At 35.7% G+C, this 24,293-nt stretch overlaps 2 protein-coding genes across 5 annotated transcripts in view; both read right to left on the bottom strand.

The window, feature by feature from the left end:
* The window catches only part of kif4 (kinesin family member 4), a 39,676-nt gene extending 24,120 nt beyond the window's left edge, over nucleotides 1-15,556 (bottom strand). Inside the window, exons 1-10 of the mRNA XM_048166042.1 lie at nucleotides 15,312-15,556; nucleotides 10,814-10,937; nucleotides 10,594-10,708; nucleotides 7,478-7,668; nucleotides 7,282-7,371; nucleotides 5,654-5,820; nucleotides 5,153-5,247; nucleotides 3,380-3,499; nucleotides 1,267-1,442; nucleotides 1,108-1,169 (exon numbers count right to left, since the gene is read on the bottom strand). Of these exons, the coding sequence (XP_048021999.1) occupies nucleotides 1,108-1,169; nucleotides 1,267-1,442; nucleotides 3,380-3,499; nucleotides 5,153-5,247; nucleotides 5,654-5,820; nucleotides 7,282-7,371; nucleotides 7,478-7,668; nucleotides 10,594-10,708; nucleotides 10,814-10,936 (1,139 nt within the window). The 5' untranslated portion in view covers nucleotide 10,937; nucleotides 15,312-15,556. The remainder of the gene's footprint in view (nucleotides 1-1,107; nucleotides 1,170-1,266; nucleotides 1,443-3,379; nucleotides 3,500-5,152; nucleotides 5,248-5,653; nucleotides 5,821-7,281; nucleotides 7,372-7,477; nucleotides 7,669-10,593; nucleotides 10,709-10,813; nucleotides 10,938-15,311) is intronic.
* Nucleotides 15,557-17,086: 1,530 nt separating this feature from the next.
* csf1rb (colony stimulating factor 1 receptor, b) overlaps nucleotides 17,087-24,293 on the bottom strand; it is a 30,564-nt gene continuing 23,357 nt past the window's right edge. For 3 of the 4 annotated variants that reach the window (XM_048166278.1, XM_048166280.1, XM_048166277.1), the window contains exons 15-22: nucleotides 23,561-23,723; nucleotides 23,157-23,227; nucleotides 22,973-23,079; nucleotides 20,945-21,067; nucleotides 20,107-20,218; nucleotides 19,061-19,160; nucleotides 18,870-18,975; nucleotides 17,087-17,899 (exon numbers count right to left, since the gene is read on the bottom strand). In XM_048166278.1, the coding sequence (XP_048022235.1) occupies nucleotides 17,801-17,899; nucleotides 18,870-18,975; nucleotides 19,061-19,160; nucleotides 20,107-20,218; nucleotides 20,945-21,067; nucleotides 22,973-23,079; nucleotides 23,157-23,227; nucleotides 23,561-23,723 (881 nt within the window). In that variant the 3' untranslated portion in view covers nucleotides 17,087-17,800. The remainder of the gene's footprint in view (nucleotides 17,900-18,869; nucleotides 18,976-19,060; nucleotides 19,161-20,106; nucleotides 20,219-20,944; nucleotides 21,068-22,972; nucleotides 23,080-23,156; nucleotides 23,228-23,560; nucleotides 23,724-24,293) is intronic. The other variant, XM_048166279.1, reaches the window with a different exon arrangement.

Genomic DNA, 24,293 nt, shown 5'->3' with positions numbered 1-24,293 from the left:
ATGAAAGCAGTGATCTCATCATTTCAACTCAATTTCTGCACACTAACGAATGCTTTCATCATATCCAACAGTGCAAACACAATATAACTAAGAGATTCATTGAATAAAACAGGAGTTTTGGCAAGAGTCCAGAACTCAGTCACTGATAAACTCGCTCTGTTTGATTGACAGCTCCAGCGATTGTAAAGAGAGCGTTCTTTGATTGCTTTCTATATATAATTTAATCACCATTTAAATAACAGATTATTTTCATCCTACTAAGAGAAACAACGTGAAGTTGAGCGTTAAGTCACTGGTTTGATTTACTGACACACAGACAAAGAACATCTGACTGTACATGAATCATTAATATCAGATCAGGCATTAGAATGAACACAGTTATTTACATGTTGTTGCATTACTGTTGAGTCCATATCGAAAAAAAAAAGTCTGTTTGCAAAGCCTGTGCCGAAATGCCATTGATTTACCAAAGAATCCACAGTGAAATGAACCAAATACAAATAAAGCTCAACTGAGACATTCACATTGTTGAAAATAAATAACTATATTCCTGCATTAGGATCCTTTGAAAGCTAATGTTATTTTAGTCCTGTATCGCTCTTCTCTCCTTCTCATCTAACGATACAATGATGAAGTAGGTGTTGATTAGTTGGTGTCAAGTTGTTAGCTGGGCCTGGCGGCTACTTCACATCTGCCACAGTTGATTTTTACCCGCATTTGATGGGTGTTAATTAGGGTTGTCAAAAGTACTGACTTTGGTACAAAGTCTGTACTAAAATTTTAAAAATGTGACAATACCAGCATTTCCCTCTAGCATTTTGAGTGCGGTTGAGTGGATTCTTAAACACCTCTGATTGGCCATTTTGTTCACAGACATGTCTGTGATTGGCTACAATGATCAACACTTCAAAAACAGACTAAAGTATCCGCTGATAGATGCCTGCTTTCAAATGCTCCCGTGTGTATCTGTGTAAGTGCTCTGTGAAGAGCGAGAAAGATTTCAATTTACAACATGCTTTTTGCTAATCACAGATATGAGCGCATGAACAATGGCCAATCAGAGGAACCTTACTGTGAAGTGTTACCCGAGAAAATGTTATGCCATACCCAGTCAGCACAGAAGCAACACCACCACGGGCATGTAGGAGCATCACCTGAAGATCTTGCACCTGTGTATTAAAAATAAATAAAATCATCATTCAACTTAAAATTAAGTAACTTGTCATGCAACAGCGGTCCTTTGAAAAAACACACTAGACAAAATACCTGCTGTTTGAGTCGCTTCATTTCTAGTGCGCGTGGGTCAACATTGAGAACAGGCTTGTTCTTGATTTTACGGGCACGGTCAGCATAACGCAAAGTGTTGATGGTCTCCTCAATGTTGGAGTCTGCTGGACTGACACACGCAATCATCAAGGTGTGGCTGTTACCGCCGAGAGAGTCTGGGGAAAAGGTTTGAGAAGCATTTCATGACCAACTAGCAAAATAAAAAAATTTAAAAAATCCAGGAGTAAAACCTAAACTATAAAAAGTTTGTCATTTCAAAAATTACTGCTAAATTAAAAACAAATAACATTCCCATTTCACCCTTCATTTCATTGCTTTAGCATTTTTTATTTATAAAGCTTTTCTAATTGTACATCAATTTAAAGAAAAAAAAAATAATGCTGTAACTTGATTGAAAAGGTTTAAAGACAAACGTTGTCTTATGTTAGGCATTGTTAACATGTTTTACCATATTAACATTCTAACATGGTAATAATACTAGCAATGTTTTAGCATGTATGCAGGCCAGTTGCTAGGCTGTAGTTAGAAAGCTCTAGGACAGCACTTCTCAAAGTCCGGACTCCGGTCCGGATCCGGACCCGGAGGGAATTCAATCCGGACCCGCCTCCATTTCGTATTTCAACAGCAGTAATTGTGTGTAAGGGATTAAAAATCTGGATTTCCTACTTTGATAAACGCATGTCAAAATCATTTGTTTAGTGTTTTATGTCTTTTTGGAGATGGTCCGAAATTAAAGCGAAGGCGAGATATTTAAAGTTTTCCTCCGTGATTCAGTTGCCATGACACCCAGTGAGCATATACTTTTGATGTAATTGGACACAAGTCGCACGACGCAGCGTTTGAATGGGTGTGGAGCAGTGGTTCTCAACCTGCGGTCCGTCACAAATGTAAATGCGGCCCGCGATATGCCGACCACAATAATAATAATAATAAAAAAAAATAGCATACAATTTATTTTTGTTTTAAAATTTAAATTAAAGTGAATTAAATAAATATAAATGAACTATAATGCTTGTCATATAAAATAATTTTGGTGAGCATTTATTATTTTCAGACATCAGGCAATGTAGGCTAATGACGCAATCACTCAGTTAACGAAACAAACACAAGTGCGCGCTTAGGAAGAATTCAAACAGTAGCCATTAATTTTGTAAATTTAAGCCTCAAAATGGTCAAATTTGTTATTAAAGGAGAAAAGCTAAATGTGGAAGATAAAATGAAGGAACACATGCAAACAAGAAGAGTCGCAGCATCAGCAGTAAAGGTAAGAAGAATGGAAGAATCAGTTTGCTGTTAGGCCTAATGAGCGAGATGGGCAGCCTTCCTGTTTGCTCTGTAGTAAAGTACTTGTCAAGCAAAACCTACAATTTCAAAAGACTGAACTGTGAATTCGATGTGTTTGTTTGATGTATTTTAAATCAGTAAAAATAACCGCATCAGCGCACCCGCGGCTGGAATGAGCCCAACTCTGCGCGCTCGCGGATCCGATGCTGCGCGAGGGATTGCGACATGACAGAATGCTTGATATCGTCAGAGATTGTAATTAGCCTACAGTGCGCTCAGTGTTGTTTGTAAAAAGAGCTGAGTAACATTTGCTTATTAAGGCGTTTATGTGATATGTGTTTGGTGACTATTGCGATGCTGTTGAAGAGTCATACAGAATTAAATAGCAACTTAAACTGATGTATATACAGTTTGTGTGTTCATTGAGCATTACTGATTATTATTGTAAAGCTAATGTCAGTAAGTTCGTTTTTATTTGTAATTTATTGTGTGCAACATCTTGGTATAATAATAGTATTATCTGCTAATACCATAACATTAAATCTGATTGGTTTGCATTGGTGACGTCATATGTCAATTATATGCGGACCGTGAGACTTGCACTTGGACCATTGTGCGGCCCACTGGGAAAAAAGTTTGAGAACCACTGCTCTAGGAGTTAGAGTCAGAATTTAACTTATCATTGTGAGAGTAAAAGTACTGGATCAGTACGTCTTAAATTCCTTAAAGTTCACTCACTCAGTGTAATGTGGTGTAGTAAAAAAGGGATTTGATGAACAACTGACTTTATGGACTAAATGAATCTTACCCTGTAAGAGGCGTGTCAGTTTGGAGTCCCTGTATGGCACAAAGGTCCCCTTCTTGCTTTCATCACCAAGTGCGCTGATCACATTCCCCAGAGACAGCAGTCCACGGTTAATGCTGATTCCTGTGAGACAAAATCCAGAATGTGTTTACGAAATAGTTCCCCCGAAAGCTAAAACTCTGTCATTTACTCATCGTCATGTTATTGTAAACCCATGACTTTTTCATGGAACACAAAAGTAGACATTTGAGAATATCCTGGCCACACTTTTACACATCATGCAAATAAATGAATGAATCAAGCTCAATAAAATTAAAAATAACACCAATAATGCATGCAAGGATGTAGTTAGATAGCATTTTTATAACATTTCATGAGTTCATTTGGTTGAACTTATTTGGCTTGCTGTCCAGTGAAGGAGAAATCGAGAAAGCGGCTTCAACTCAAGCTCTGATATCTTCCAAGCACTAGTAGTCCCTGTGGTTATAAGTATGGGTGGCAACATACTTATTTTATGTTAGTGGAGATGGGGAGATGCAGAAACAGCTAATCCTGAAGCTAAGGTAAGTGCTGCTATATGCTTCAGCAAATAACTAAGGAATAATGTTGTATTATTGAAAAATAACGCACAACTGAAGTGGTAGTGCAGCCACGATGTGAAACAGGTGTAGATTACTTTATTACTTTATTTGTGTTTAGAAATCTTATAGGTTTGAAACGACATGACGGTGAGTACATGACAATTTACATTTTGGGGTAAATTATACCTTATAAATACATTAAGTTGAGCTTAATCTCTTTCAATAACACAGAATTATGCCAAAATGTCAGTTTTGTGAAGTATCCTCATTAAGAGCAGTCTTAAATGAGTTAAATAACGTCTTAAATGAACTTAAAGAGTTGTGAGAAAATGAGATGCGCGTCAGATCGCGTCATGTTCGGCAGCGGCGGCTCTTAAAGTGACAGCAGCCTGATAAATCAGTTGCTGTGATGTCTCAATGTTAATCAAAGAAAGATAACAGAAAATTGTAGCTTTAATAAGGATTAGTTTATATTTCACTTATAATTTAGGCTGTGAAGACTGTAAAGTGTTGGATAACTATTCAATTTTTGTATATTTCCTACTTGTTAGACAGAACACAAGTAAATATGACATTATAATGGGTTTATGTGAAGATTGTTTTAAGTTCACTTAAATAAATTTTTTTAAGCCTAATAAATGTTGAAATTAATAGCTTCTTATTGCAATGTTAAATGTTAATAATGTTTATTAAAAAAAAAATTAAAAAAAAAAATGTCATAGTGACATCAGTAGCATTAGTATCAGTGATACTGGACTTCATTCATTAAAAGATGTCATTAAGCAAATATTTAAAATATACTGTCTTCAAGTTGTTTCTACATTAATTTAGAGAGTAACTGTGAAATTACTACAATATTAAAAAATGTTTTTTTAATCACAATTAAAGAAAAAAATGAATCATAAATCAAGCTCACGGAAGACGACAAGTAAACAGTCAGTCCAAAAATAACAGAATGAACAAAGAAACTAATAATACTAGCAATAGGACAAAAACTACAACAGAATAAAAGACAAATGAAACAGACCTACCTGAAAAACTTCAAACATTAGGAGGGGGAAAACAAACAAACAAACAAACAAACAAACAAACGAAAGCAATAATAGAGACGATAGCCAAACATTTCTACCGGTATATTGCCCACCCCTAGTTGTTGTGCACTAATATAAATAAATGGATTTTTGATTGCACTCACCCTCTTTGAGCCGATCTCCCTCTGCTTTAGTTTTTTTTTGTCTTTCAGATCCAGCGAGATCCACCAAGTGCAGTTTGGAGACCATGACATCACTCCTTTACAAACAAATTTCTCACTTTAAATTAAAGATTTTTTTTTTTTTTACACAATCATAGCCAAACATTTTACAGCTTTATACTTTAGCAGTTTACCATAACAATGTATTTTTAGACCTGGATACATGTTCTTTGAAAATTACTTTTACCTTTACTTCCATTAGCACCTTATTGCATCAAAAATAAAAAAAGCTTATCACTTTTCTCATGCACATCTTTCAAACACAGGCTGTATATGTGTCCATTTTAAAATATATAATCTTGTGACAAATTAGGCACAACTTAAGCCATTTTCCCCAATTCTATAAAATCTTAAACACATTATACAGCCAACTCTCAAATTTGACAGCTTTCAAACAACTACTACAAGTTGCTTAATTTAACCGCATATGCTAAGTTTACATACTTGTCTCCTTTGCGTCGCTGCTCCAGTGATATGGTAAAGATGGCATGCGAGCGAGATGAGGCTGCGTTCATGGCTGTTGAGCCCACTGTTCGTGCAGAGTTACCCAACTCAAGACAGCTCACCATCTCTTCAGCGGTGAACACATCCTTTTCTGTCAGTCCTACGATCTACACCATGAAGGAAGAAAATAAAAACAGACACCAACTGTCATACAGGGCACATGAGAAATAAGATTGCCTTGTGGGCAGCGCTCCAATGGGCGTTGAGCCTGGATTTGTGGTCCACTTCTCACTTTCCCACAATCAGGGATTGAAATTAACACCCACTAACCCGCCAAATGCGGGTGAAAATCCACTGTGGGGGGTAAAGCATATCAACACACCAGCCAATTTGGGTTATGATTAGTGGTTGACCCATATTTCACCTCAATATACAGTACAGTCCAAAAGTTTGGAACCACTAAGATTTTTAATGTTTTTAAAAGAAGTTTCGTCTGCTCACCAAGGCTACATTTATTTAATTAAAAATACAGTAAAAAACAGTAATATTGTGAAATATTATTACAATTTAAAATAACTGTGTACTATTTAAATATATTAGATCAAAGTAATTTATTCCTGTGATCAAAGCTGAATTTTCAGCATCGTTACTCCAGTCTTCAGTGTCACACGATCCTTCAGAAATCATTCTAATATGCTGATTTGCTGCTCAAGAAACATTTATGATTATTTTCAATGTTGAAAACAGTTGTGTACTTTTTTTTTTTTTTTTCAGGATTCCTTGATGAATAGAAAGTTCAAAAGAACAGCATTTATCTGAAATACAAAGCTTCTGTAGCATTATACACTACCGTTCAAAAGTTTGGGGTCAGTACGAATTTTTATTTTTATTTTTTTTTAAAGAAATTAAAGAAATGAATACTTTTATTCAGCAAGGATACATTAAATCAATCAAAAGTGGCAGTAAAGACATTTATAATGTTACAAAAATTAGATTTCAGATAAACACTGTTCTTTTGAACTTTCTATTCATCAAATAATCCTGAAAAAAAATATTGTACACAAATATTTTGTACAATTGTACACATTAAATGTTTCTTGAGCAGCAGATCAGCATATTAGAATGATTTCTGAAGGATCATGTGACACTGAAGACTGGAGTAATGATGCTGAAAATTCAGCTTTGCCATCACAGGAATAAATTATTTTGATCTAATATATTTAAATAGTACACAGTTATTTTAAATTGTTATAATATTTCACAATATTACTGTTTTAACTGTATTTTTAATTAAATAAATGTAGCCTTGGTGAGCAGATGAAACTTCTTTTAAAAACATTAAAAATCTTAGTGGTTCCAAACTTTTGGACTGTACTGTATGTCTCAATGAAAGCGGTCACAGGAAGTGTATTTGAGACACACATTAATACCATAGGGAAACAGTGATGACTCTCAGCTGACCACCTGAAACAATAACAAACACTAAAAATATCTAATACCAGCTGGAAACAGAATCAAATGTTTTAAACAACATGAGGGTGAGCAAGTAAATGGGGTCAATTGTATATTCATGCTCATACTACAAAAATATTTTGTGGATCTGCATGATAATAAGTTGTAAAACTCACTTTGATGCCATCTTTAGGATCCTCTCTGATGCTGATGACGGGTTTGTCCTTTGATGTGCAGAGCAGGTCCAATATCTCTTCATTGTAAATCTAAGAATTAAATAAGCAAATAAATAAATAAACACCCTCTTGAATTACACAAAATGACTTCATGATTAAATCCATAAATGAGGACAACATGGTATGCAAGCTATACCTCAAGGTAAGATACAGCGAGCAGGAATTCACAGTCTGCACATTTAGATTTTTCCTGATATATTCGTTTTATCACTCGCGGGATGACTCCAACCGTAGGCTCGTTTTCTTGTTCCGATGTGTACGTGCCGCCCATAGAGAACGTCTTCCCCGACCCGGTCTGTCCATAGGCCAGAACGGTGGCATGATAACCTGTGATTACAAACAATGAAAATTCATTTACACTTCTTCAATGTTAACCATGTCTTGGGTCTTCGCTTCAGCTGGCATAAGCTTGGACCTTACAATGCATTCACTGACAGTGTGATGAGAAAAAAAATATTGTAACCTGGGAAAAACAAGACAAAAATAACTTTATTCAACAATATCTTCTCTTCTGTGTCAGAACACTGACTCATTATTGGCCGGCTCCGTCATCAGCATCACACGCATGCATCGTGTTGATCTCGTGATCAGCTTTGGCCAATACTGAGTCGGCTTTCTGATGTAGAATCTGGAAGCACTGAAGATAAATAGCCTAAGAGAATGACACGGAAGAGAAGATATTGTTGAATAAAGTCGATATTCCTGTTTTGTTTTTTTTGTGCAGAGTATTCTTGTCGCTTTATAACATTAAAGAGGGGGTATCACTCACAGTTTCTGCCAATCTCATGTTAATCTTGAGTACCTATAGAGTAGTAGTGCAATAGTATCATATCTCAAAAGTCTTTAGTTTTATCATATTTATAAAAGATATATGCGCTATACTGAGTCTTTCCGAAATCAGCCGAGCGCCTGGAGGCGTGCCGTGTGAGCGGAGCTAAAGAGTGACGAGCAAGTGCAGCATTTGCGTAGCGATCGTCTACAAGCCATCAATGGTCAGCTAAACAACTGTATTTAAACACACAATACACCATCGCATTATCCCTGGATAACTTTTGAATCACTATAATGAATAAAGCGTATAGCGAATGATAAATAATGAATTTATGAATTCACTACGTTCGTGTTGTTTACATTATATGCACTTAGGTGCCTATTGCCAACAAAACAGACATTTGAAGCAGTTTTACTCGCCACCTGCGGTTCCGACTCATGACCGGGATCATTACCGCTGTGACCGCTCCATCTTTCAGTTTCAAACGATCTGTAAATCCAGCGTAGAACTGGGCCTTGTTTATAAAACCATAAGCGCCGATCCTGAGGGCTCGAGCAGCCACGGAAAACACGAGATATTCTCCATTAATTTTAATCAATAAAAAAAAGTGATAGCAACTATCAGTTTCTATGGTTATTTTAAAGGTGCCCTAGATTATGTTTTTAAAAGATGTATTAAAAGTCTAAGGTGTCCCCTGAATGTGTCTGAAGTTTCAGCTCAAAATACCCCATAGATTTTTTTTTATTAATTTTTTTAACTGCCTATTTTGGGGCATGATTATAAACGCGCCGATTTTATGCTGCTGCCCCTTTAAATCCCGTGCTCTCCGCCCACAGAGCTCGCGCTTGCCTTGAACAGTGCCTTAAAGTTTACACAGCTAATATAACCCTCAAAATGGATCTTTACAAAGTGTTCGTCATGCATGCGTTGGATTATGTGAGTATTGTATACTGTTATATTGTTTACTTCTGATTTTGAATGAGTTTGATAGTGCTCCGTGGCTAACGGCTAATGCTACACTGTTGGAGAGATTTATAAAGAATGAAGTTGTGTTTATGAATTGTACAGACTGCACGTGTTTAAAAATGAAAATAGCGACAGCTCTCTTGTCTCCGTGAATACAGTGATAACCGATGGTAACTTTAACCACATTTAACAGTACATTAGCAACATGCTAACGAAACATTTAGAAAGACAAGTTACAAACATCACTAAAAATATCATGATATCATGGATCATGTCAGTTATTATTGCTCCATCTGCCATTTTTCGCTATTGTTCTTGCTTGCTTACCTAGTCTGATGATTTGGTTGTGCACATCCTGGCTGCCCTTTTGTAATGCCTTTAATAATGTTGGAAACGTGGGCTGGCATATGCAAATATTGGGGGCGTACACCCCGACTGTTACGTAACAGTCAGTGTTATGTTGAGATTCGTCTGTTCTTCGGAGGTCTTTTAAACAAATGAGATTTATATAAGGAGGAGGAAACAATGGAGTTTGAGACTCACTGTATGTCATTTCCATGTACTGAACTCTTGTTATTCAACTACGCCAAGATAAATTCAATTTTTCATTCGAGGGCACCTTTAATAAATATTAAGAGCGCATCAATGTACTTAATGCTGGGTTCTTTGGGAAGCAAGGTTATCTTTCCCTCACAACCGAAAACACACTTCTTTCATGACATTGTTGATTTCATGGTCTAAAAACAAAGTGACAAATCTTTCTCGAGAAAGTCCTGTGCAGTGCTGCCGACAACTTCTGTAAAGCCGAATGCGCGGAAGGAATTCCTACCTTTATGACGTTGCAAAGGCCCATACTCGAAAAAAAGACCACACAGAAATACTCTGTCATACGTCCAACTCGTGTTTTGAAACTTTGGCCATGTTTAGCATGACAATCCAACTCTTTAACAGTGTCAGAATGCATGAAATAGCATTATACCCACCCTTTAAGGTTGAACCACTCTAGTCATATGGACTATTTTAACAATGTCTTTACTTCCTTTCTGGGCCTCGAAAGTGCTGGTTAAATTACGGTCAATGGACAAGACAAACTTTTGTCAAAAATATCTTAATTTGTGTTCTGAAGATGAACTAAGGTCTTATGGGTGTGGAACGACATTGGGATGAGTAATAAATGACATTATTTTCATTTTTGGGTGAACTAACCCTTTAACCTTTGTGCAGAGTTTAGCTCATCTGCCTGTAACTCTCTATAGATAATGATATAACTTAAACCGTAAAAACATGAAAATTAAAATGTACAGCATATAATCAACATCACTGAATATACACTGTATTGACTCAGTGTGCAAACTATTGTGTCTCACAATTCTGTATTTTGAAAAAAAGGAGATTATAATTATTTAGATAAATTACAATTATTTTTGTGGTGGAGTCACCACTGAATTTGGTCGCACCAGCATGGTGTCAAAAATCAGAGACCTGCAAAATCCTAGTGGGACTGCTTTACAAACCTTTAAAAAGCCCAGACAACAAAGGGGAGACAGCGGTGTTAAAAACTTCTTCCTGCTCTGTTGTGGGGTCAAACACATAATCGTATGTGAACGCCTTGTCATTGCCAACAATGACCTGAAATGGGAAGAAAAAAAAAAGATTGCACGAGCCTTTAAGTACTGACATGACTTTTTGATGCAAAAAGAGTAAATAAAATAGGCAAGATCTCATGATACACACCTGAGGTTCACCCGGTACAAAATTAAGACAGCACTGGCACCCTTCATTGATCTCTTTGGGAACCAGAGGCCGACATCTTAGTGCAACCCTCACAGGAATGGCCTTCTCATCCTCCTTAGTCATGCTGGAAGAGCAAATGAGGCTGAATCACAAATCACAACCCAACTCGCATAATGATCGTGCATAAAGCCAGTGTGAACAGAGCAATACAAGTCCAGACGGGTTAGGAACTGCCATTATATTATAATAATTAGTCTGATCAATCAAAAACACCAGGGAAAGCCCGTTGCTCTAAACAAGCTCAAATCTGTCAAATTCACAATGCATATTATGTGAAACTTTAGACATTGAACAACTATAGACAAACCAGCTGATGCTTGTCAATAGCACCACTTCAAAGTTTCAAAATACAACCTCCTACCCATCTCCATCATTATTATTTTTAAACATTTTACAAAAAAATTGCTTAAAGGATTAGTCCACTTTCAAATAATATTTTCCTGATAATTTACTCACCCCCATGTCATCCAAGATGTTCATGTCTTTCTTTCTTCAGTCGAAAAGAAATTAAGGTTTTTGATGAAAATATTCCAGGATTTTTCTCCTTATAGTGGACTTCAATGGGCACCAAACGGTTGAAGGTCTAAATGTCAGTTTCAGTGCAGCTTCAAAGAGCTTTAAACGATACCAGACGAGGAATAAGAGTCTTATCTAGAGAAACCATCAGTATATGTATATGCTTTATAAAACACAAATGATCGCCTTGCACGTGCTTCCACTTTCCGTATTCATAACTTACGGAACGAATGCGGCGACGGTTTCTTTTTTTCGTAAGTAGAATAGGGAAGGCGAAGGACATACAGCGTAAACTTTTTGAAGAATACGGAAAGCGGAATGGTGGAAGCACAAGCAAAGTGATTATTCGTGTTTATAAATCATATACAGTTGTATTTTTTTCAAACATGAATGATTGTTTCGCTAGATAAGACCCTTATTCCTCGTCTGGTATCATTTAAAACTGCACTGAAACTGAAATTTTGACCTTCAACCGTTTGGGCCAATTGAAGTCCACTAAAGGAGAAAAATCCTGGAATGTTTTCTTCTTTATTTTTATTTTGAACAACAACCAATAAAAAAAATAAAATAAAATAAAATATATAATTGTGTTACCACATACATATAAAAAAATAATATCTACGAATAATCATCAATTTATTACATGTGTCCGAAAAGGAGTGGGATGAAGCAAAAGCTTGTTATTTACCCACCCCTTATACAACCATTCAAAATTCCAATATATATATTAAATATTTTTCTATATAGACTATATCTTCATAGCACAATAACAAATAAACCTTTTATTTTTTAACTCAAACCAAATTTTACCGTTTACACCAAACGACCCATCACCCTTTAGTCTTAATGCAATCAATCTTTTAACCCACCCTCACATTCACTTTTGTTCATCCTCATATCCTTTTAATAACTCATTTTTATACAACTTTTTAAACTGTTTAAAGTTTGTACAATATTTTAACACCTGCTCCAAATTATTCCACAACCTCACCTCACATATAGTGATGCACACTTTTTAGAGCTGTTCTTATGTTGAGCTTTTTAAAGTTTAATTCATCTCTCAAATTATACCCACCCTGCCTCTCCATAAACATTTTTTGTACATTTTCCTGAAGTAAATTATTTATTGCTTTAAACATAACTTGTGCCGTCTTAAATTTAACCAGATCAATAAACTTTAGTGTATCCGATTTCAAGATTAGTGAATTTGTATGTTCCAGATATCCTACATTTGGGTTGCAAAATTCCGGGAATTTTCAAAGCTGGAAACTTTCCATGGGAATTAACGGTAATATATGGGAATTAAAGGTGCTCTAAGTGATGTCACGTGTTTTTAGGCCAAAATATTTTGTGTCACATACTGCAAACATCTCCTCACTATCTGCTACCTGCCTGTCCCCTGAACACACTGTAAAAAAAACGCGGTCTCTGTAGTCGCCACAAGCTCCGAAAACGGCAATAAAAACAGACTGGTGCAGCCTGGACCACTTAACATAATAAACATGCTCCAGCCAATAACCGACCAGAATGATTTTAAATGCGTGTTCATGACTGTTTCAGGAAGCACGAAGGAGAGGGGAGGGGGAGGAGGAGGAGGAGGGAGGGTCTAGCGAGCCTCTGTTTTGTTTGACAACACTTCGAACGTCAACAGGAAGTTACTCCGCCCAGGATCACTTAGAGCACCTTTAACAGGAATGTATGGGAATTAATGGGAATTAATAGGAATAAACAGGAAATTTGCTAAATTGCAGGTTAGCCTATAACAGGGTACTTAAATGTAGTTGAAAAACACATCTTGCAGTATAATTTTGGTTAAAACAACCAGATTTAATGCAATTTCAGATTAATTTTTACCCTGACATTCACACAGCACATGACTTACTGCAGGGCTATTCAGGCCACACTGCATGCACTGTGTATTCCCCCAGTCCATAACATGCACATTTGATCAAAAATACAGAAAAAACGGTAATATTATGAAATATAACTACAATTTAAAATGATGGCTTTCCATTTTAATATACATAAAAATATAATTTATTCCTGTGATGCAAAGCTGAATTTTCAGCATCATTACTCCAGTCTTCAGTGTCACATGATCCTTCAGAAATCATTCTAATATGCTGATTTGATACTCGGTTATCAATGTTGGAAACAGTTGTGCTGCTTAATATTTTTTATAAACTGTAATCTTTTTTTAGGATTGTTTGATGAATAAAAATGTAAAGAACAGCATTTATTTAAAATAGAAATATTTCGGAACAATATACATTACCAGTCAAAATTCTGGGGTCAGTAATTTTTTATTTTTATTTTTTTTTAAAGAATTTAATACTTTTATTCAGCAAGGATGTGTGAAATTGATTAAAAAGTTATATTAAAGTGATATTGTTAGAAAAGAAAAAAAAATTCTATTTTGAATAAATGCTGTTCTTTTTAACTTTTTATTCATCAATGAATCCTGAAAAAAGTATCACAGGATCCAAAAAAATATTAAGCAGCACAACTGTTTCCAACATTGATAATAACTGAGCATCAAATCGGCATATTAGAATGATTTCTGAGGGATCACGTGACACTGAAATAAACATAACTGCTGCAATAAAAATATTTATTTTACATATTTACTAAATTAGAAGTGAATGTGAAAAAGAAATTTCATGTTATGACCAAACAAAATGTTTATTTTTATGTTTGTATATATACATTTTATATAAATATTATACATTTATATCAATTTCCCAAAATTTCTAATTAATTCCCATAAATTCCCGTAAATTCCTGTTAAGTTTCCAAATTGGAATATTTCCAAAATTCCCCAGGTTAAGTTCCCGTGGAAAGTTTCCAGAAATTTACCATCCCTTTGCAACCCTATTGATGATTCTGATTGCTCTCTTTTGTAATGTGCATAACGACTGTAGGTTGGTTTTGTAGGTATTTCCCTAGATTTCCACACAATAACTTAAGTATGGCACTGAGTGTATTATAAAGAATATACAATAATTTATTATCCAGAATATATCTCGCTTTATTTAATATTCCTATAGTCTTTACCATCAAAAACTTTAATTTCTCTTCGACTGAAGAAAGAAAGACATAAACATCTTGGATGACATGGGGACGAGTAAATTATCAGGAAATTTTAATTTGAAAGTGAACTAATCCTTTAAGGCTTGAATACCTTTGCTCCCAACTACTAGAATATGGATATAACTTGATCACACTGCAAAAAAGTTATTCTTGATGTTCAGTATTTTTATCTTGATTTCCAGCGCAAATGTCTAAAGATTCTTAAATCAAAATACAAAGAGAAACAAAATGATATAAGTCTTGTTTTCTGTGAAATTGATCAAAATGAAGCAAGTTTATGATTAAAACACGAACAAATATCTGCAAATTGGCTAGGAAAATAATCAATTTAAAAGGGGAAAACCAGTTTCCATGCCCAATTGATAGATTTGTTTTGGTTTTAAGCTTAAACTTACTAAACTTTGTACATATCTTCATTTTGCATCTCAAGTCAATGCATCTTAAATATGTACTTGTATTGGAAAACAAGACAAAAACACTCAATGAGAAGTTAATTTTTGCAGTGCATTTAACATTTAATGCCATCACTTTACAAAAATAAGACTTTCTGCTCTGATTTAAGACCTTATTTTGAGGACAGATGAAAGACCTTTAAAGATAAGCAGAATTCCTGCTAAAACTCAAGATCAGTCTTAAAGAAAAAAAACATTAGATGACTAAATTGTAAGATTATGGTTTATCCAACAGGCCCAAGTCCTGAACTACACTTAAAGTCATTATCATGCATCTTTATATACACTTTCTACATATAAATATACATTTGCACTAAACAACACAAACTAAATAAGGAGATGATACAACAAAACATTATGTTTAAAACGCATGTCATTACCTTCCGCCCTGCAGTCTGTTGTTATCGGCCCGAAGAGTGAAGCTTAGTAACGGTTTACACAAACTTGACAACCGTTTCAAATGAGACGAGAAAAATCGTGAATTTAATCGTCCTGACAGGACACAGGAACGTTATCTTTTGTAAAGACAGACGTCCTTCACAGTTTCTGCCATTAAACTCGAGAACAGCGTTAGATTCTCTGAAGAAAGACCTGCCCGCCACTTTCAAATAACTCTGACGTCATTACGTAGAGCTCGATTAGTTCAGCTCCGCCCATAGACAGTCGTGAAACTCCATTCAGTTTCTCCATAGTGAAACTGATTTTGAACGCTAACTTATAAACCTTTAAAGGAAGACCTACTGAAGCATTGAGCCAACTTACTTTTAAAATAATCGTGTTTAAAAGAGGAATTCCTGGTGAAAAACTACATTACCCATGATGCTGTACAATAAAAAATACACCAATCAGAGTCGAAAAAAGCAACACACGCTCCAAAATAGCTCGTTAACTCCGCCCACTCACTAACGCTCTCAATAAACTGATAAACTACAAATAACTAATTATATATATATATATATATATATATATATATATATATATATATGGGCGGAGTTAAAGAGCTATTTTGGAACGTGAGTTGCTTTTTTCGACTCTGATTGGTGTAATTTTTTTGTACAGCATCATGGGTAATGTAGTTTTTCACCATATATATATATATATATATATATATATATATATATATATATATATATATATTTACACTGCCCTCCAAAAGTTTGGAAACGCCCTAGAAAAGTGGGGTTTTGGACAATATTGGTATGAATCCTTTTTAATTTGTGATAATTTTGCACTGATAAGGGACAACACAAACTACGAAAATATACTTTATTACATAAACAGTTTATACATAGAAAAAACTTACATTTTCGATTCATCAAAATATTCACCATTAGCAGCTATCAGACCTAAACTGGGTTCTGATTGGTTCATTGTATTCTAAACTTAATTGGCAATCAATTGTTGAAGCTATTAAGGTGTGCTGACCCAAAAATCTTTTACAAACCTGGGCCAAGTTTAAACCAGTAACCAGGCATCACAGCTGGCAAAGGGGCATGTCTGACTTTGACATGTATATAATGCCATTATTATGTAATCAAAATGAAAATTATTATTGCTGGACTTCAATGACTATGTCAAGTTACTGTAATGTATTTGCACCAAAAAATGATAAGGATTTATTCTGATATTGTCCAAAACCACACTTTGCCAGGGGTGTTTCCAAACTTTTGGAGGGCAGTGTACATATATATATATATATATATATATATATATATATATATATATATATATATATATATATATATATATATATATATATATATGTGTGTGTGTGTGTGTATGTATATATACACACATATATATTATTTGTAAATGAGTATTTGCTGTTCTCAATGCTTCATGATTGTAGTTCTTTTCTCAGTAAAGCAGTGGTTAATGGTTAGAGTTGAGTCTATAGAGTACAAGTTGCTTATTTGGGCTTCTTTTTTTTGGTAAGTCGTGTTAATAAATAAGGAGTCACATTTTTGGGATTTATTTTTAAAAATATAGTTGCTTGTTAGGAAAATCTGACAAGCAACTTAGTTTCTTTACATTTTGTCGCTGTTTTGTGTTTTTTCAAAAGATAAAGTTCCTGTGTCATCTAATGTTTGCCATGGTGTTTTGCCTTAATTGCCTGTTCACCCCAGTCCAAATAACATCACAAACAAAGAATAGCTCTGATAAACATTTTAATGTTGGAAAAAATATGTAAAGTTGAGAGCTTCGGAGTAACAAAAGAAAGACCAGTGAGTGTAGAAACTTCAGGGTGTCCCACGGCCCAAAATAACAAACAAAAATAGTCAATATAAAAAAGACAAAATAACTTAAACATCAAAGAAAAGTGATACTATAATATTCAGTGCATCCATTTAAAAAAAAGACAGGCAAAACAACACAGACACACAACTCAAAACAAGAATAAATGCATAATATAAAAGAACAAAAACATACATCCGTTACAAGGTGAAGGTATAAGCATGTTTTTTTCTTCAAATGTGTTTTGAAATGCTTAAAAGCATATGATACAGCACGTGTTTGCAGTTTGAAAGAAAAAAAAATGATGCTGTAGTTTAGTTATTTTTTACTAGTTTACAGATATCAATTACAATCAGTGACAAAAAGGAAAAGCATCCAAAAAGCAAAAATAAAATAAATAAATAAATGCCCCAAAGAAAGAATGAACATATTTGCAAACAGAAGTGGGAAAGATGCTTCATAAAGTGTTAGCTACCATGGTTTTAAAATGTAAAATACTAAATTATCTGCTATAAGAGAATCAGAAAATACAATTCCAATGTTATCACTGTAAAAACAAAACACATATGGAAATTGAACTTGTCTTGTTAGCTCTAGTTCTAAATACAGACATGAAAAAGTGAAACATGTTTTGTTAGATCAAACTGTTCCTCATTAAAGGCTGGGTCTCCTCTCTGCTGACTGGGGCTTTTGCCATCAGGCGCCTCTCTGGATACATGGGTTCATAGTTCTGCTGGAGAAAAGAAGCTTTTACTACATAAATATTACATTTGAATTATGTGTTGTTGCTAAATATGTAATTATAAAGTATTGCTATTGTTGTATGGCTGCAGCCACAAACCTTAGAGGGATATGAAATGCAACCAATTTCAAGGGGTGGTTGATTATGATTTCACTTTTTTAACTTTAGTTAGTGTGTAATGTTGCTGTTTGATCATAAACAACATCTGCAAAGTTATGATGCTCAAAGTTCAATGCAAAGGAGATATTTTCATTTTTAGAAATCGTTTTTTAAGGACTACAATAAATGGCTGGTAGGGACTACAATGAGCTTCTTCCCGGGTTGTGATATCACAAACCCCAAAATTTACATAAACCCCGCCCCCGAGAACACACAACAAAGAGGGTGAGGCCATGTTAGGCTGCTAGAGAAGAGGAAGAGTTGTTGTAGTAGTGTTCATGCCGTCATTTTACTCCGGACTGCTTCACAAACAAGGGTCAATTCAATGCTGGATTTGCACAAAAGATGAACATGACGGCACATGCTAGTGGATGAGTTGAATCAACAACAGCAATTACATAAATTTATCCACTAACCATTCAGAAACGTCCAGTTTCATTCTAAAAGTTGTAACTTCTTCCTGAGTCTCTCCATCAGTGTCGACTCCGGTTTGAACAATGTAAGGCTGAACACCGTTACTGACAATCCTCATTTTGGCTGCGTGAGATTCTCCAGCTTTGTTGTTGTTGAGCAACCGAAGCGTGAGCTGTTAAAGCTCCGCCCTCTTCTGGAAAAGGGGCGGGAGCAGCAGCTCATTTGCATTTAAAGGAATGCACATAAAAACGGCATGTTTTTGCTCACACCCAAATAGTGGCAAATTTAACATGTTATAACAAATGATCTGTGGGGTATTTTTAGGCTAATTCATGCCTGCACGATAGGCGGGTTTTTGTTGTTCTAACAACGTGCTTCGACACCTCACCTGGCTGGATTGCTTTGGCAGCAAGTTTGCAATAAATTCTCTGATGTCGGCAAAGGTCGGACGCTCAGTTGGTTCCAGGCTCCAGCACTTTTTCATCATTGTGTACCTACAGAAGGTCAAGTCACTTATAAAAATTTGCTCATTATTTATCGTTTCTTTTTTAAAAACTTTTCAAATGCTTGTAAACTCACATTTCATGAGGGGCAAAATCTGGCTGTGGCATGTGATAACCATCTTTAATCATCTTATAGAACTGTGCATCAATCACAACATTAGGGTAAGGACTCATACCTAAAAACAGGAAAAAGCATCATAATACCCACAAAATGCCTTCATGAAATGAACATTTTAAAGGTGCCCTAGAATCAAAAATTGAATTTCCATGGAAATGACATAGAGTGAGTCTTAAACTCCATTGTTTCCTCCTTCTTATGTAAATCTCATTTGTTTAAAAGACCTCCGAAGAACAGGCAAATCTCAACATAACACCGACTGTTACGTAACAGTCGGGATCATTAATATGTACGCCCCCAATATTTGCATATGCCAGCCCATGTTCAAGGCATTACACAAGGGCAGCCAGTATTAACGTCTGGATCTGCACAGCTGAATCATCAGACTAGGTAAGCAAGCAAGAACAATAGCGAAAAATGGCAGATGGAGCAATAATAACTGACATGATCCATGATAACATGATATTTTCAGGGATATTTGTAAATAGTCTTTCTAAATGTTTCGTTAGCATGTTGCTAATGTACTGTTAAATGTGGTTAAAGTTACCATCGTTTATTACTGTATTCACGGAGACAAGAGCCGTCGCTATTTTCATTTTTAAACACTTGCAGTCTGTATAATTCATAAACACAACTTCATTCTTTATAAATCTCTCCAACAGTGTGTAATGTTAGCCCGTTAGCCATGGAGCACTATCAAACTCATTCAGAATCAAATGTAAACATCCAAATAAATACTATACTCACATGATCCGACGCATGCATGCAGTATGCATGACGAACATCTTGCAGCGCGATTTAAAGGGGGCGCAGCCTGAATCGGTGCATAGTTAATGATGCACCAAAATAGGCAGTTAAAAAAATTAATTAAAAAAAAAATCTATTGGGTATTTTGAGCTGAAACTTCACAGACACATTCAGGGGACACCTTAGACTTACATTACATCTTGTAAAAACTGGTTCTAGGGCACCTTTAATAGGTTTGAACAAGTAAATTCACTTACCCAAGGAAAAGATCTCCCACAAAAGGACGCCATATGACCAGACATCACTCTGTACTGTGTAAAGACATTCAAAAATGCTTTCAGGCGACATCCATTTCACTGGCAGCCGTGCCTGAAGAACCAATAAAACAGAATGTAAAAAAAGGATATCTTTTTTTTATTAAAATTACTTTTGCCAGAGACAGGTATAGGGAAAAGATGTTTACCAACTGCTAATGCAATGATAAAATGCACACAATCAATGGTGAATTATTCAATGATTTATGAATTTCTACTCATTTTATTCATACATTTATTCCCTTCCAATAAAATGCATTTATTATTATTCGGTCAGTGTGTCCATGATGGCCCCTGTCCACCACCGAAAGCACCTACAATGAGTACGCGACGGTCAGAATTGGACCATGAAACATCAGAAGAAGGTTGCTTGGTCTGATGAATCACATTTTCTTTTAGGGGAAGAGATGGCACCAGGATGCACTATGGGAAGAAGGCAGGCCAGCAGAGGCAGTGTGATGCTCTGGACAATGTTCTGCTGGGAAACCTTAGATCCTGGCATTCATATGAATGTTACTTTGACATGTACCACCGACATAAAGATTGTTGCAGAACATGTACATGGCAATGGTGTCCTCCTTCAGCAGGATAATGCACCCTGACCATCTGCCATTTTGTGCACATTTATAAACTGGAGATTTGTGATTTCTCTTATAACACTTAGCATAGTGCTTCCTGTAGTGCAGCAGAGATTCAGTGGTGTATTCAGTAATTCGAAAGACAGCAGAATGCACAATAACATTCTAAATGTTCATTAAAAAAAATAAAAATAATAACTTACATTCCCCTTCACCACATAATTCAAGTCATTCATGATGTCTCGCGCAAGGCCAAAATCACAGATCTTTACAATGTAGCCGTCAGCCACAAGAACGTTCCGTGCAGCCAAATCTCTGTGAATACACTGATCATAAACAGAATTGTAAAATGACGGAGTACCAAAAAACTTCACATAATCTCACACATAATAGTCTTACTGTGCAAAAGTCATATTTTACCCCAAAATGAAAATTCTGTATTGTATTACTTAGTTCCATGAATCACTTTTTTCTAACAATACCATGGCAACTCTTTTCTATATAACAAAAGTGAAATTTGACTGTGGCTGTCAAATTTTCAAAATGACAAAAAAGCTTAAAGCTTAATTATGCAAAATGTACCTTTATAAGGTGTTTAATCACCAATGTGTGTCCACAGTGTGTGTAAACAACCAGCCTACAATGGCAAAAATACACTACTTTTTTTATAATTCCCATAAATCAGAAGTAGTCTCTTCAAACGAGCTGATTCAGATTCTCCCCTACGATGATGCCATCATAGGGAGAAGCCCCGCCCGTAACCAATGGCAATCCTCTCTTTTAGAATAGGCATATCCCAGAGTGAGAAGCACAGAGTCTGCCATTTCAATCCTCGCTGTGGCAGCATCACAAAAGAGGCATTACAAGTGTTGTGTTTTGAGATGTACCAATGAGCATAAGAGTCTCCATACTCCCGCCATCTGAGTCACTGAGGACTTTGAGGTTCAATTTAATTTTTGAAGGAAATTTCCCAAAGAAAGTAGGTCAAGTCTTGTACGTTTGTGCCAATCATTTAAAACAAGGTCTGTTCAATGCTGGATTTTCACAAAGGTTGATTTTGAAGGATGGGTCAATATTAACGCTTCTTGTTCAAAATTCATATCCAGAACTAATGCTTCCCTCACGTGCAACATGTTCTCCAAATAATTCGCCTATATAGGTCGTTTGTCACTTCCCTAAAACATGACCCATAGGAGCGTTTCATAAAGTTGTACCCTTATCGACAACAGGACACTTTCATTTTAATGCATTGTTCATTGTCCTTTTATCTGCATCATATTTTGGGTTTTGCGTAACTCAATTGGCAGAGCATTGCAATAACAATATGCAATCATGTGATCATACGATCGTGGGTTCTATCCCAGGGAGCGCATGTGCTCATAAAGTGTATGCACTATAAAGGGTAACTAAGGGTAGGTTTAGGGTTGGGGTAGGTGTAGTCGTTAATTAAAAAATGAGTTTTGCTAAATGAAAATAGGACAAATGGTGTAAAAACACGCATTTTGATTGGTAACAACAGTCATACGTCATTTCATACGACACTGTCATTATTTTTACGCCAGCTAGAGGGCGCATGACTTTAAAACGTAAATTCTTTTTTTTTTTTTGGAGGACAGTCTCCTCACATGCTATCAGAAGTATCAAAAACGAGTTACCTAGTTAAAAATTGCACATGAACGCCCTTTCTGACATTTTTGGTGCATGAGATTGTCCTGTTTTGTTGTTGCCGGTATGCTGGAACATGAGTTATTGAAGCTCCGCCCTCTTCTGGAAAGGGGGCCGGGAGCAGCACACTCAAAAATGGTGTGTTTTTGCTCACACCCAAAAAGTGGCAACTTTAACAAGCTATAATAAATGATCTGTGGGGTATTTTGAGGTGAAACTTCACATACACACTCTGGAGACACCTATTTTACATCTTGTCAAAAGGGGCATAATAGGTCCCCTTTAATAAAAGTTCTATTATAAGTAGTGCATTGAACTTCCTAATATCAATGCACCCTTTTGCCCCCAGCCCTGATTTTATATGGTGCTTATTTGTTATTTTGAAGCTCAACAGCCCCTGTACCTATTCATTTACATTATATGAAAACAATGTGGCATTCTGTCTATGGCACCCTTAGGCCTACTCTATTCAATTGTTAGACATACTCTATAGCCTACAAAAAGGAAAGCTTAATTTGCTACAATTTTAAAACACACATATATAACATATAACCAAGAAATATTACATTTTTGGAGGATAGGAATTCCATGCCCTGTGCCACTTGATAGGAGAACTTCAGCAAATCAATATTATCCAATGACCATGTGTCCTTCCCTCCTTCATGGCAAGATTCTGTTGGAAAAGTCCAAAAATGGTAAGGATGCCTATTTTTTTCTATTACAGGAAATCTGGTCTGCTTATTACTTTACCCTGACAAAGGTCTTTTGACATCTGTGTTGATTGTGCGTCATTGTAGCTCTCTGGGCCATAACAAGTGATCCTAAAAGAAAAAGGTGTACATGACTGGCAATAGAAGAGGCACATTTAGTCACAGCAATATCTTCAAGTTTTAAGTAGGTATAATTTCCTCATGGACAATAAATCTAAAACCAGCTTCTGGTGGCAGCTGGTTCAGTTAGTCCTTACAAGCTGAAGGACCTCAGTTTTGACCTGGTATACTGCAACAAAAGGTGCCTGACCACCTTCATCTGCTTTTATGTTTTTCCAGCAGGTTAGGAAGAAGAATGCTTTAATACTGCTGGGACCCATAATACATTTTTTTTAAGTAGCTGTACAAGCCTTCCTTTATTATATGACACTGAAATTAACACACCTTGCAGAATGGCTCTTTTGAACTGTCACATTCTTGTAGAGGTTTGAATCCTCTGGGAAACTCTGAAGACCAAGAAAAGTATTTGCAAATGTTTCTGCTCGTTGACGCAAGAAGTTGAGGAGGTCACCATGGCAGCAGTACTCTGTGATCATCAGCATCGGTCCTAAATCAAAGTCAAATTCAGAGATCAACCAACATAGATTTTTTTACAACTATTATTATACAATAATTATTAATAATAATAATATTGGAAGTTGCAAAATACACTTGGATCAAAGATCTAAAGGGAGCATGTTTCCCTTTAAGTGTCTGCTAATTGATGAATTCATGTTTTTAAGGTGCAGTGTGTAAATTTTAGCGGCATCTAGTGGTGAGGTTGTGAATTGCAATATAGAGAAGCTACGGGGGCCAACACAGGACAAAGATGTTGTCGTCTGAGACAGCAGAGAGTAGACAGTCAAGCAAACATGCTCTGTGTAGTAGTTTGTCCATTTAGGGCTGCTGTAGAAACATGACGGCGTAAAATGGCGACTAAACATGTAAGTGGACCCGCGATGTATGAGATAGAAATGGCTCATTCTAAGGTAATAAAAACATAACGGTTCATTATGTAAGGTCTTTATACACCACTGAAAACATAGTTATGTATATTATATTGCATTTCTGTCAATAGATCCTTCTAAAATGTACACATAGCATCTTTAATATGAAAGGAAGTGCTTTCTTTGTTATA

Source organism: Megalobrama amblycephala, linkage group LG18 (genome assembly GCF_018812025.1).
Source record: "Megalobrama amblycephala isolate DHTTF-2021 linkage group LG18, ASM1881202v1, whole genome shotgun sequence".
Classification (NCBI taxonomy): domain Eukaryota; kingdom Metazoa; phylum Chordata; class Actinopteri; order Cypriniformes; family Xenocyprididae; genus Megalobrama; species Megalobrama amblycephala.
Note: the sequence above shows the minus strand (reverse complement) of the source record. Positions and strands in the feature narration are given on the sequence as shown.